Source organism: Callithrix jacchus, chromosome 4 (assembly GCF_049354715.1).
Source record: "Callithrix jacchus isolate 240 chromosome 4, calJac240_pri, whole genome shotgun sequence".
In the NCBI taxonomy this organism is placed as follows: Eukaryota; Metazoa; Chordata; class Mammalia; order Primates; family Cebidae; genus Callithrix; species Callithrix jacchus.
In genome coordinates this window covers 40,101,391-40,116,525 of record NC_133505.1, presented here as the reverse complement: position 1 = coordinate 40,116,525, position 15,135 = coordinate 40,101,391, and the positions used below count along the sequence as shown (strand labels likewise).

The 15,135-nt window shown below is 40.6% G+C and overlaps 1 protein-coding gene across 1 annotated transcript in view; it reads left to right on the top strand.

Moving 5' to 3' along the window:
* Positions 1-7,694: 7,694 nt before the first annotated feature.
* CAJA-DRB1 (HLA class II histocompatibility antigen, DRB1-13 beta chain-like) overlaps positions 7,695-15,135 on the top strand; it is a 74,164-nt gene continuing 66,723 nt past the window's right edge. Inside the window, 1 exon segment of the mRNA NM_001267752.2 lies at positions 7,695-7,900. Coding sequence (NP_001254681.2) covers positions 7,801-7,900 — 100 coding nt within the window. The 5' untranslated portion in view covers positions 7,695-7,800.

Below are 15,135 nucleotides of genomic sequence, written 5' to 3'. Positions count from 1 at the left end.
AGGATATACACCCAGAAATGCAATTGCTGGATCATATGGTAGTTCTACTTTTACCTTTTTCAAGAACTTCCATACAGTTTTTAATAATGGCTATACTAATTTACATTTCCACCAACAGTGTACAAGCACTCCTCTGTCCCCCAGCCCCCCTTTTTTTAAGATGAAGTCTCACTCTATCACCCAGACTGGAATGCCATGGCATGATCTCGGCTCACTGCAACTTCTGCCTCCAGGGTTCAAGCCATTCTCCTGCCTCAGTCTCTTGACTAGCTGGGACTACAGGCACATGCTGCCACGCCTGCCTAATTTTTTATTTTTATTTTTTAGCAGAGACGGGGTTTCACTGTGTTGCCCAGGCTGATCTCCAACTCCTGACCTCAGGCAATTGGCCCACCTTGGCCTCTGAAAGTGCTGGTATTACAGGCATGAGCCACTGTGCCCCACAAGTGTTACCTTTTCTCCACATCCTCACCAACACTTATCTTTTACCTTTTCAATAAGAACCATTCTTTTGGTGTGAGGTGATACCTCATTGTGGCTTTAATTTGTTTTTCCCTAATGATTAGTGATGTTAAGCATTTTTTCATATACCTGTTGACCATGTAAACATGTAAATGTCCACTTTTTAGAAATGTTTATTCATATTCTTTGCTTATTTTTAAATCATCTTTTTTTTTTTTTGCTATTGAGAGTTCCTAATATATTTTTGATGTTAACACTTCATCAGACGTATTGCTTGGAAATATTTTTGCCCATCCTGTAGGTTGTCTCTTCATTCTGTTAATAATTTTCTTTGTTGTGTAGAAGCATTTTAATATGATGTAATCTCATTTGTCTATTTTTTAATTTTGTTGCCTGAGCTTTTGGGATCAAATAAAAAAGAAATCATTGTCCAGACCAATGTTGTATGGTTTCTCTCTCTATTTTTTTCCTAGTATTTTTTCAGTTTCAGGTATTTTATTATTAGTTGATTTTTGTATATGGTGTGAGGTAAAGGTCCAGTTTTATTCTGCATGTGAATATCTAGTTCTCTCAGCACTGTTAATTGAAGAAACTGTTCTTTTCCCATTGTGTGTTCTTGACATCTTTATTGAAAATAACTTGGTCATAAATAAGTAGCTTCATTTCTGGGCTCTCTATTCTATTTCATTGGTTGATGTGTCTATTTTTATGCCAGTACCATGACGTTTTAATTACTATAGCTTTGTAATATAGTTTGAAGTCAAGTGGTGTAATATCTCCCGTTTTGTTTTTTTGCTCAAGATTGTCTTAGCTATTCAGGCTTTTTATGTGGTTCCATATGAATTTTATATTGTTTGTAGATATTGCAAATGAGATTGTTTTCTTGATTTCTTTTTTGATTAGTTTATTGTTAGTTTAATTACTACTGATTTTCGTGTGTTGATTTCATGTGCTGCAACTTTCCTTTATTCATTTATTAGTTCTAACAGCGTTTTGGTAAATTCTTTAGCATTTTTTAGATAAAACACAATTCTTCTCAAGCACACACTGAACTTTCTCCAGGATAGATCAGATGTTAGGCCACAAAACAAGTCTGAACAAATTTTGAAGTACACAATATCATTTTGTTAACTATAGGCAGATCTTATGTTAAACATGTTGACTAGCAGATCTCTAGAACTTATTCATCCAGCAAAACAACACCTTATAGACTTTTTTTTTTTGAGACAGAGTTTTGCTCTTATTACCCAGGCTGGAGTGTGCCATCCCCATGTTGACCAGGATGGTCTCGATCTCTTGACCTAGTGACCCACTCGCCTCGGCCTCCCAAAGTGCTGGGATTATAGGCACTTTATAGACTTTTAACGACAACTGTTTACCCCAGCCCCCAGCTCTTGTTAACTACTATTGTATTCTCTGCTTCTATGAGTTTGACTATTTTAGATACCTCATATAAAAGGAATTATGCAATATTTGTCTTTCTGTAACTGCCTTATTTTATTCAGCATAATTCAAACTAAAAAGCTTTTGCATAGCAAACAATAAACAGAATGAAAAGATAACCTGCAGAATTGAAGAAAATATTTGCAAACCTTGCATTTGATAAGGGCTAATTTCAAAATATACAAGGAACTCACACAACTCAAGAGCAAAACAGACAACAAAACAAACAAATAACTTAATTAAAAAATGGGCAAAGGACTTGAACCGATATGTCTCCAAAAAAGATGTTATAGACTAACTGTGTGTGTTCTCTCCCAATCATATGTTCAATCCTAATCCCCAATGTAATAGGAATAGGAGGTGGGCCCTTTGGAAAGGATTAGGTCTAGAGTCTGTCTAGATAAACACTCCAATCAATTGCCCATATGGGAACACAAATTGGTTTTTGGCGGTGTAAATTTACTAAGGAAAAATAATAACAATAAATGGATAAATGGGATAAATTTCTTCTTACCATGGAGGATATGTATCCTCAACAGAAGACTGTTCCATTTAAAGGTCATATTAGTATTCATCAGACTTGATAGGACTCTCTCCAGTAAGATTTTAATAACGTCCTCCACTGAGGAACTTTGGGAGGAGCCAGGCTTTGCACCATGGTGCTATATAGATCATGGCTGTAAATCTATAAGTGAAAAAACCATGGTCAGTGTTAATGACATTGAAATTAGTATCAGCAATACCACCAAAGGAAATGTTGACAGTTAGAAGAATTCAGTGTTTAATCCCTGTTCTGGAGAGAAAATAAACCCACACCTGTGCATTTTGCCTAGATGGCGGAACCAATTGCTTTTAGAATGGATTCTTGTTGTGCTTTTTTGTTTGTTTGTTTTTTATAGCTTTAGAAATTTTAATAGCAATCAGGATTCGTCACTTCTGGAAAACTTAGAATTTCTAATAAGCCTTATGTTATCTTCTGCTGTGGTTATTATAAAGTATTTCCCTCTGGTTAACAATACAGCTGTGGCTTAGATTTTATTAGCTGGTTCTTGTTCTAACAATTGACTAGATACCTCTTTAAGGTCAAGTCCAAAATTCTGAACTATGGATACCGACAGAGTATCATTTACACCCAGGTCATCTTTAGCATCTCTAATGGATGCATAATAGAATCAAGTTTGCGTCTTTATCTTGTGGTGTAATCCCTTGAATGAACGCATGACCAAAATAGGGATGCCAGCAATAGTTAATGTGGTTCGTATGCTTTATTTTTCTCAAAGTTGCTGTATGATATTGAGAGTTGCTTTGTTTGACGGGCACACAGGGTAGGAAGAGATGTCATGACAGGAGGAATAGTTAATTCTTTTGCACATATATAAGTTGATTTTATTTAAGTTAAATGTTGTTAACATAAATAAGTACTAGTAAGTTTACTTTTCCAAGTTGATAAATTGTCTACAAGGATGAACTATTAGAAAAATAACTGCTAAATGGTTTTATTATTTATTTTAAATAAAATAAGCCAGAAACCAGGCACACACTTTACAGGACAGATTGTAAAGAGGTTGGTACAGTTCAACACATTCATCCAGTTCTTCACTGTCCATACTGCAGTCACTGGGGAGTGGGCTGGTGGAACAAAAAAATGAAATTTTGAAAAATAATCTGTCCTACTGTGTACTGGATAGATAGGTGGATACTTACCACAGCACAATTAACATAAGATCTAGAAAGAGAAACAAAAATGTTTCGTACATAGAATTTTAGTAGAAAGGCCTATGGGAATTCTAGCTGTTCTCTCGATAACTGTGCAACGGCAAGCATTCTGTTATAAAACAGCTCAGTTAAGTCAAAGAATGACATTTGGAAGTTGAAGAAGTCCTGTCAACTGACTAGATAGTGTCATGGTGTAATGATTGGCTCTACCAAAGTTCCTCAATGGAGGACATGGCTGAGATCTTACTGGAAAGGGTCCTGTCAAGTGTGATGAACACTAAGAAGGCCTTTAAATGGCGTAGTCTTCTGTTCAGGACGCGTACCTTCCATGGTAAGAAACTGGTCCTGTTTATGCATTTATTGCTTTTATCATTTTTTCTTTCTATATAAGGATTAGTAACCTGCTTTTTACATTACGTTCCAGATTTAGATATAAGGATTAATAACCTGCTGTTTACCTTAAATTCCAGATTTAGATATAATGATTAGTAACCTGCTTTTTTTAAATTTTAGATTAGTGGTATTTGCTTTCTGAAAACTCCTGAGATTATTTGGAGACTACTTGGACAAGCGTCAAACATTCTATGATAACTAAGGCTTGCTGATAAGCAAAAGAGCCTATTTTTCCAAAATGTGTCACAAGCCTTCAGGGTTACAAGTGAGTCCCAACCTGTGACAATCAGCAGGACTCAGGACATTCTGTAATGCTACCAATGTCAATTTGCCTGTAGTTCAACAAGTCTGTGCTTCTGATTTGACTTGTTTGGTTCTGGGAATGTTGAGATTTATTTCCCATAAAAGCAAACCTATGGTTTCATGCATCAAGACCAGAAACCATAGAACTGTACTGAAAATCACTTTCTTCCAGAAATCAATTTAATTGCCATTTCCTCAGGAAATAAGCTCTCTTATTTGACACCTCTCACACGTGGCAGAGTTGAGAAGACTCTTCTCTTGTTTTCAGTGAAAAAGCTCAACCTAGAGATCACCTGTATGATTGATGGTTTGGTGACAGTTGCTGCATTGTTTAACCTGAACTATCCTAATATTGAATATTGAAGACAAGTGTGAGATACATAATTTAAAAATGCACATCTGCTGTAGTATAAGTGTGTCCCCTTTAAAATTCAGGTAGGGCTCCTCATTCATGAATGGGATTAAGACCCTTGTAAAAAATGCTTCACACAGTTTTTAGACTCTTGTCCTTCCACCTTCTACCATGTGAGTACACAGCATTCACCCTCTCTGGAGGATGCAGGGCACCATCTTGGAAGGGAGACCATGCCCTTTGCCAGACATTCAACCTGCTTGTGTCTTCATCTTGGACTTCTCAGCCTCCATGTGTTCTTTATAAATTACCCCGTCTACCGTAATGAACTAAGACAACACCCTTGTTACTCACAAATGTATAAAATATGCAGAATTTAGTTCATTGCCATTGGCCGTCTTTTTAAATATAAATGTGTTTGATTTTTAAATAGTGCATCAAATTTATATGAACAAGTTTTGAAAGTTTCTCTGTAACTATATTTTAGTACATTTACTTATTTTTGCCACCCCTTTTATCTTGTAATACTAAGATGAAACTTAGCTTCATTTCCTAGATTACCATGTCAAGATTAGTTAGTTTATTAGCGAATTATGATTTTGTATTATCAAATTAAGTGTGATATTGTCCTGGTTGCAAGTAACAATTGTCAATCGTAGTGAATTATCACTGTAGTGTAGGAACACAGTTTATTCTCAGATCCAGGGACAATAGTGACTTCCACCCAACCTCTCCAAGAAATTGTTACCTTTTCACATTAACAGGAATGTATTTTTCGAAAATAAACAGGACACTATTTTTTTTCTATTCTGACATGACCAAACTTGCACTACTTTGTGCTGTGAAATCGGAAAGAATGATTGAACATAATAGAATGGAGTTAGAAATGTTGAGGCTGTCATTATCTTTAATGAGAAGGAGATTTGTGCAGGAGTTATGGGTGTCCTTAGGTAAAATAAACCCAAACTGTGTCATTTCCAGAAGAGAGTAACCATGGTGATGAGGGGCGTCTTTTGAAGGAAGTAGAATTGCTACACAATATCTATCCCAAACTCTATAAAATGTTGCCATTCATTAAAAGAAATAGTCTTACTGATTTGCACAGCTGTGAATTAAAGTGATAAAAGTAATTTTAGTATAAGGGATATAATTCTTTGTAGAAATTGAACATGAGGTAGTATAATACAATGACTGAACTTGAGGGGTTTGGAATCATATTATAATTCATTGGTTCAATCTGGAGTTTACGAGATTACTAGTTACTAGCCTTTTATCCTTGCAAAAGTTGTTTAATCTCCATCATTGTATTCTCTCCAATTGTAGGGATGAAAGGGGTATTTTCATTCACTGAGCTAATGTGAGAATTGAACAAAAATATGATGTATGGCTCTTGGTACAATTCTGCATACAAAGCAAAATGCTCAAAAATTGCTCAATAAATTTTAGTCATTTTTATGGCAGAATGTTTCTAGGGAAACACTAACACACATAAGGAATGAGGGCCTATCAGAACTGTGATAGAGTGTTAATTCATGCAGAACTTTATATGTATTGCTGTACTTTGAAGTTCATTCTGAATCTTAGATGCTACATTTATATTGATATAAAGCATAGGCTGAGCATGGTGGCTCACACCTGTAATCCCAGCACTTTGGAGGCCAAGGCAGGCAAATCACAAAGTAAGGAGATTGAGTCCATCCTGGCTAACACGATGAAATCCATCTCTACTAAAAATACAAAAAATTAGCCAGGCATGATGGCATGTGCCTGTAGTCTCAGCTACTTGGGAGGCTGGTGCAGAAGAATCTCTTGAACCTGGGAGGTAGAAGTTGCAGTGAGCTGAGGTTGCACCACTGCACTCTAGCTGAGTGATACAGAGAGACTCCATCTCAAAAAAATAAGTATAATTATCTAAATATAGAATTACATGTTAAAAATTATATGATTACATCAGCTGATATAATTCATAGATTTTTCCATAGGCTTCTGTTTCCTAAAAATTCTGTAACGTATTAGTTAGCAAAGTCTTCTTATATCTTCCCTTAGGATAAAACTAGAGAAGAGGAATAGTAAAGGGCCATAGCCTCAATCAAATGAGGAAATCATAATGGGAACCAGGAATAAGAGGTTTAACACTCTTCACATAAAATATTAGTTATTTTAAAGCAGAGTTTTTCTGTCAACAGCTGATTTTGTCTTTGATCTACCTCTCAGACCCCTGAATGCTTTGGTTGCACAGTTGACCTTTTCACGTTGTTAGGGTAAGTGCTACACAAAGGCACCTTCAGACTTCCTTGCACATAGGTGCCCCTGCAAGCCCCTTGCCTGTGTGTGCTCTGGAGGTGCCACTAAACTTGGCAGCATCAGGAAATACACTTGAAAAAATATTTTTTATTTAGATTAAATTCTCAACTAACTTTCAATTTCTTTAACTTATTAGAGACATCCCTTTCTGGAAATAGGTACAGATTACACTCTCCAGTCAACAGCTGTCATTCTGTCATATCATCAGATACCCGGGCTGCTGTTCCTTGAGGCGTCCACAGTATCACAGCATTTTCCACTATTGAAAGACATGAAAGATTGCAGAGCCTTCATTTCAACTGTTAGACATGAAGCAATTTTCCCAAATCTACATTAAGATATGGTACAGTAAGGACCAGATTAAAGGTTTCTGGATTTGCAACCATGTTCCCTCCATCTCCTTTACTCCTAAACACTCACACACTCACTCCTGCAAATGTTCTCTTGTCAAGTGAGAAATAAATATTCTTGCAAGGCTCAAACTTGTGAACACATCACTGACCAGCACAGAACTGGCTCACAGTAGGGACCCAATCAAAGTGTTTTACATGCAGTTGTGTCAAACCTTTCAAGTACTTTGAAACAATCCTTTAAAGAAGAAAATTGTTTCTGAAGAGGACCTTCATACAGCATCTCTGACCAGCAACTGATGATGCTATTGATCTCAGATGCTGATTGGTTCTTCAACAAGAGATTACCCAATCCAGGAGCAAGGAAATCTGTAACTTCCTCCCTATAATTTGGAATGTGGATAGAGGGGGGTCATAGTTCTCCCTGAGTGAGACTTGTCTGCTTCTCTGGCCCCTGGTCCTGTTCTGTTCTCCAGCATGGTGTGTCTGAGATTCCCTGGAGGCTCCTGCGTGGCAGCGCTGACAGTGACGCTGATGGTGCTGAGCTCCCCACTGGCTTTGGCTGGGGACACCCGACGTAAGTGCACATTGTGGGTGCTGAGCTACTATGGGGTGGGGAAAATAGGGAGTTTTGTTAACATTGTGTCCAGGCCATGTCCCTTAACAATTTGTGATGTTTTCTTTAGAGACTGCCCATCTTTATCATTGGATCCCAAATTATTTCCACCACAGAAGGAGCTTGGCTACTTGCCGTCTCCATGAGACTTGTGTAAGGGGCCACGATACAGGCCATTTCTTCTCAAATTTCCACCAGGAAAACCTTTGCATCACATTTCCTCAAGGTCTTTAGAGGATGTAGAAATAAGGATGCTAAAATAAATTCCCCATACAGCACTGCCCTTTATTATGCTGACTTATGTCACACAAAAGGAGGGTTTCTTTTGAAAATTCTGTGGGAGTCAAGGGAATTCAAGGGGTCTGTTCTAGATGATCCTGTGTTACATCCTCCACAGGACCTTTGGTGTTGACCCCTCTTCCTCATATGTGAGGATGTACCTGGGGGCCTCCCCAGTATCTCCTTTCTTTTCTTTCTGAACTCCAATGTTTATATATCCTGTATCCCTGTAGTGTATGTAGGTTCTCTGACAAAAGTGATACTTAGTGCACTTACTTTCTTATGGGGAAACATCCCTGGAGCTGAAGCTGAGATCTTTAGTACTTGGAGTCACCCTACAGATAAAGAGCATTCATGAGATAGTCTTTGGTTCCTAAAGAAATTAAGGCATCCTCTGAAAACCTGGCCCAGGTTAGTTTTTGACGAATCGTTTTTAAGCTTTCTGTACTAGTTTCTCCTCCATCTCCTACATACTCTAACTAGGCATCACAAGAAGAGATTCAACTAACGTAGGATAAATTATATGAAATTCTATTTTTTGTAAGTCGTAAATGGTCAAATATCAGAAATTTCATAATGTGTGGGGTCATAGAGAGAATGTGGACATTGTTAACATCTCATAGGGCTGAAAGTCAATGAGCAAGTCCTGGGAACTCATTGTCTTACTGGGTATTGTCCTAAATTTCATAGGTTCCCCCATCGTGCCCTCAGCTTTCCTTAATTAGCCATGTCTGCTTCCCTCTTCCTCCAGTTTCTCTCTATTCCCCCCCCCAGATATGTTGCCATCATTTCCAATAATCTCTTATGGCTGCACAGCATTAGCATATGAGATCCATTGAAAGAGATAATTTTTTTTTTCTTTTCAAGACAAGGCCTGGCTCCATCACCCAGGCTGTAGTGCAGGTGTGTGATCCAGGCTCACTGCAACCTCTGCCTTTAAGGCTCAAGCGATCCTCCCTCCTCAGCCTCCAGAGTAGCAAAGTCTACAGGCAGGCAACCATACCTAACACCAGCTCAGTTTTGTAATTTTGGTAAACTCGAGGTTTTACCATGTTGCCCAGGCTGGCCTTAAGCTCCTGGACTCAAGCAATCCTCCTGCCTTGGGCTGCCAATGTGCTACAATTATAGGTGTGACCACCGCACCCAAGCAAAAAGAGATGAATCTTAATCACAAAATTTTAGACCGGCACAATGGCTCACAGCTGTAATACCAGCATTTTGGGAAGCCGAGACAGGCAGATCACGAGGTCAAGAGATCGAGACCATCATGGCTAACATGACGAAACCTTCTCTCTCCTAAAATCACAAAAATTAGCTGGGCATGGTGGCCTGTGCTGTAATCCCAGCTGCTTGAGAGACTGAGGCAGGAAAATCACTTGAACCCAGGAGACAGATGTTGCAGTGAGCCAAGATTGTGCCACTGCACTACAGCCTGGCAACAGAGTGAGACGCCGTCTCAAAAAAAATTCTTTTTTCTTAAATCACTGTTTCTCTATCTGTGAATTCTTCTACCAAATAGAAAGAGGAGAAAGAAGAAGTTTGCCTGTATTTCTCACAGGGTAGAGAAGGGTTAGAGTGTGACATCAAATGAAAGGGTGCTGGAACTTCAGCCCCTTCTTGCTCTCCAGGATCCCCACAGTGATCAGTTCCCAGAACCCTGGTTTATTCATGTAAATCACACTTATTTTTCTCAACAGCAACTATTTACTAAGCTCCCCTCTAGGTTCAAATCATTCTATTTGACTAAAACAGAGAGGTTGGGAGGCCGAGGCAGATGAATCACAAGATCAAGAGATCGAGACCATCCTGGTCAACATGGTGAAACCACGTCTCTACTAAAAATACAAAAATTAGCTGGGCATGGTGGCGCATGCCTGTAGTCCCAGGTACTAGGGAGGCTGAGACAGGAGAATTGCTTGAACCTAGGAGGCGGAGGTAGCAGTGAGCTGACATTGGGCCATTGCACTCCGGCCTGAATAACAAGAGCAAAACTCCGTTTAAAAAAAAAAAAAGACAGAGAAGATCCCTACTGTCAAGGAAGTTACACCACAGTACAGGAGACCGACGATAACCCAATAAGCATTTAAAAAAGAAGAAAATGTTAGAGAAAATACATCACATTTGTGAAAAAGAGAGAAATGGATTCACCCAACATTAGTTCATATGTTTAGGGAGCTCCACCTGAGCTCATTTTCATTTTCATTCATGTTGCATTTTTCATTGTTAAAGTTCTATATGTCCATCATGGCATGTGCTAAAGAACACAAGGAAGTATTGTCACTCCTTCTTCTGAGGTTTCACTAGCAAGTTGGGCTAGCGTTGCCAAATAAAACACAGGTTCCTAGTTAAATCTGAATTTCAGATACACACCCATAATTTATTGGCAATTCAGATTTCACTGGGCATCCTCTGGTTTTATTTGCCAAATCTGTCAAACCTAAGTGGGACACATGAGCATGGATTGCAGGGCTAACCATGGAAGACACAGTGACAGCGACTTCACACGTTTATTTTTTAACTTTATGTCTGTAAAGAAAGTGCTTAGATAATTTAAGAATAAAAAGATACACATTGTTTGATCCAGGGGGCACTCCTATCTGCCATCACATCTAAAGGGCAAAGGGAGCTTCGTGAAGAAGGTCTTACTCAAAGTCTGGGGACCTGCTCATTTTTTTGTAAACTGTCTGTACGAGATTGTTATTTTCTTGGTTTCTCCCTTTCTGAGGGGACTTGACTACAAAAGGAGAGTTCTACCTCAGCCAAGGCTGGTAATTTCAATCCTACTAATGTTGGGAGTGGCAGGCTGAAATAAGTGAGTTAGTTGGGGAATTAAGAATCAAATAGCTATGCTTGTGATTCATTACTACAGATAATTAGTGGACCAGTGGCAGAGAAACTAAGAAAGAAGACGATATGAAAGATAAATGATAAGATTTGGTGACTGATTGGTAAGGCAAGGAAATCAATAAATCTTGGTTCTCAACAAGTTCATTTTCCGGAAAGAGAGCACTGTATTGGGATCAGAATTCAATAAATCATTCATTTTATGTAGGACCAAGATTTTCAATGTATATTTTTCAATGTAATTCTCAGCTGCTCCATAACTAATAGTGGCTTGTTCCACACAGATTTTTTTTTTTCACATGGTTCACACCCATGGTTCTTACCCCGGCATAGTTCACCACCCTTTCCCTCCTTCCCTCATTCCCATGGGGAACGTGTGGCAATGTTTGGAACAATTTTTGGTTGTCACAACAGGGGTTTCACCTGATATTTAATGCGTAGAAGCCAGGGGCACTACTATAGAACCTGCCATGTGCACAGCAGCCTCCGTCACCAACAAAGAATTATCTGGTCCAAAATGTCAACAGTTCCGAGGCTGAGAGCACTGGTTCACACTGTGCGCTTCCTGAAAATTCTAGACTCACATCTATACACTCACCACTCCTATTCAGTTTGTTATGGTTTATTTTTGCTTGTTTCATTATAAAAAACTAGACAGTTGCATAAATTCCACCACTTTCCTGTTGAGTCTGTTTATCAGTGCGAGTTCAATACCTTCACATTTATGTTTTGCCTTCTGCAGTATTTTTCTGCATTTTCATGAGTCGTTGGTCTTCACTGTCTCTATTAACTTTTCACGACTTGTCCCTTCTAAGTCACAAACAGTGATGCTGCTGCAATTACTTTTCACTAAGATGCCTCAGATTTCCGTAGTGATTCCACATTTGATACTATTGACAATGTAAGTCTCCTCGTTTGGCACAAGGTCGTCACTAAGGAAGTGTTCACAGGATGAATGCGGTGGGGGCTGTTGAAGGAACCAGTAAAGCCTGTGGGATGCGAGAAGCGGCAGAGAGTGTCTTTGGGTGGAGGCTCCCAGGAGGAGGCGGCGCGGGCTGCGGTGCGGATCTTCCTCAGCTCCTGCTTCGAGGTCTCCAGAACAGGCTGGAGGCCGGGAGGGGGGCCCAAAAGACTTGGGATCAGAGGGGGTTTTCCCTTCCCCCAGCCCCCGTCCGCCTCAGGAAGACAGAAGAGGAGCCCCTGGCCTGCGGGGCCGGGGTTGCCGGTGGGGCCGGTCAAAGTTCTCAGAGCCCGCACCCGCCCAGGGAGCCCCGATGGCGGCGTCGCTGTCGGCGTCTTTCCCTGAGGCCGCCCCTGTGACCGGATCCTTCGTGTCCCCACAGCACGTTACTTGGAGCAGCGTAAGGCTGAGTGTCATCACTTCAACGGGACGGAGCGGGTGCGGCTCCTGGAAAGATACTTCTATAACCAGGAGGAGTTCGTGCGCTTCGACAGCGACGTGGGGGAGTTCCGGGCGGTGACGGAGCTGGGGCGGCCTGTCGCGGAGTCCTGGAACAGCCGGAAGGACATCCTGGAGCAGAGGCGGGCCGCGGTGGACACCTTCTGCAGACACAACTACGAGGGTTTCGAGACGTTCCTAGTGCCGCGGAGAGGTGAGCGCGGCGGGGCGGGGCCTCCCTGTGAGCTGCCAGTCAGAGAGAGAGAGAGAGAGAGAGACAGAGAGAGAGAGAGAGAGAGAGAGAGAGAGAGAGAGAGAGAGAGAGAGAGAGAGAGAGAGAGAGACTGACAGACACTGAGAGAGAGACTGAGAGAGTCTCAGAGACTGAGAGAGACAGAGACTGAGAGACTGTGAGAGAGAGACTGAGAGAGACGAGAGGGAGACAGACAGAGAGAAAGACTGACAGACACTGAGAGAGAGACTGAAAGACTGAGAGACTGAGAGACAAGACAGAGACTGAGAGAGATAAGACAGACTGAGAGAGACTGATGGAGAGAGACTGAGAGAGAGAGAGAGAGAGAGAGGGAGAGAGAGAGCCATCTGTGAGCACTTAGAATCCCCTCAATCCTGAGCAGGGAGCTCTGAGGGCACAGGTGTGTGTAGAGTGTGGATTTGTGTTTGTGTGTGAGGCTGTTGTGGGAGGGGAGGCAGGAGGGGGCTTCTTCTTATCCTTGGAGGCCTCTGTGGGGAGGGGACATGGGAGGTGGGTGCAGGGGCTGGAGAGGGAGGAGACCTGGATTGTCTGGGTCCTTAGAGATGCAGGAAGGGAAATGTGAGGTGCGTGTGGCTGGGGTGAGGGTTTAGGGGAGGGGAGCTGAGGGGTGTGGGAGGTTTGGGGTAGTGTGAGGAGACCAGTTCCAGATGTCCCTGCACACACCCTTCATGCAGTCGCGGTGTTTGCAAAAGCATCAGATTAATTTCTAGGGGAGCTGAGGAGACCTCTGAGGCACCTCTGAAGTTTCTTTAGGTCTAAATTTTTTACTATTTTTTTGTTTTCTTAGTGTGTATATTTTTACATAGTTGAAATGACTGTGAAACTAACATGTTAAATAAAGTTTTAACACACTGTTACTGGCCGGGCGCAGTGGCCTGTAATCCCAGCAGTTGGGGAGGTCAAGGCTGTTGGATCACAAGGTCAAGAGATTGAGACCATCCTGGCCAACATGGTGAAACCCCATCTCCACCAAAAATACAAAAATTAGCTGGGTGTAGTGTCGTGCCTTTAGTCCCTGCTATTCCAGACCCTGAGGCAGGAGAATGGCTCGAACCCAGGAGGCGGAGGTTGCAGTGAGCCAAGATTGCGCCACTGCACTCCAGTCTCAGCGAGAGAATGGAAAAAAAAAAAAAAGAAAAAAAAATTGTTACTATTTCATTATAATGCTAATAGTTTTCTAGTAATTCCATATTATTATTATTATTATTATTATTTTGAAATGGAGTCTCACTCTGTCACCAGGCAGGAGTTCAGTGGCACAATCTTGGCTCACTGCAGTCTCCCCCTCCCAAGTTCAAGCGATTCTCCTGCCTCAGCCTGATGAGTAACTGTCACTACAGGTGCTTGCCACCTTGCCCAGCTAAATTAGAATTTTTACTAGAGAAAGCATTTTCTACATTTTGTGGCTTGTATGTTGATTTTGAAAATTGTTTTCCATGCTAAGAATTGGAACATTTCTACTTAATAAAACATATTGCAAAATTTGTATTAATGATTCACAATCCATCTTAAATCTACCTTTTTGTGGTATTGTTATCTCCAGGTTTCTGCTTCCTTCTTTAAAAAAAAATGTATTTATTGAGAGTCTGCTAGTGTCAGGGATTTTCCTAGACATAAGCACCTCAACTAATGAGTCTCAGATGCCGCCATGACACAAATGTCATTCTGGAAAGAAAAATCACTTTACAATGACAGGTCTATAATAGTTATGCTTGTTTTGCATGGGAGATGCATTGATCTGCTACATGTGAATGTAAGAGCTTTCAAAACTAAAATGACTTTCCTTCATCCTTCTCTCTGCTTTAGGACTCCTGCTTTTCTAGGAAATTAAAGATTTGGAGAATCATTTTTGTCTGTCTCACCTTCCCAGGGGCAGAACCATTTCTGTGGTGTTCTAAGGTGTGAGTGCATGGCGGTAGGATTCCTAAACATGCATCCTCGGTTTCCTCATGCACCTTACTCTGTCCCTTTATCTTTCCACATTGCTCTAAATCACATTTTTCTCTCCAGGTGTACAAGGAGGATAAACAGGTGCCAAGTGGAGCACCCAAGTGTGGTGAGCCCTCTCACAGTGGAATGAAGTGAGAACCTTTCTGACCTAATAGTTGAAGGCTACCTTCAGTCATTGTTTTATATATTGAAGTGCATTAATCCCATAAAATCCAAGAGGTGAATTAGTATAATTATCCTTCATTATAGGTGAGAAAGTTGAGACACAGAAGAATTGAAAAACTCTTAGAGGATCAACCAGTAAAAGGCAGACCTTGGATGTGAACTAGGAACCCTGGCTCAGAAATCAGTTTTAATTAATACCATCTGTATTTTCAAACATTTGTAAACACTTTGACAATGCATGCCAATTTTAAGCTATGAAGAAACAAACACAATTTTTTACAACAT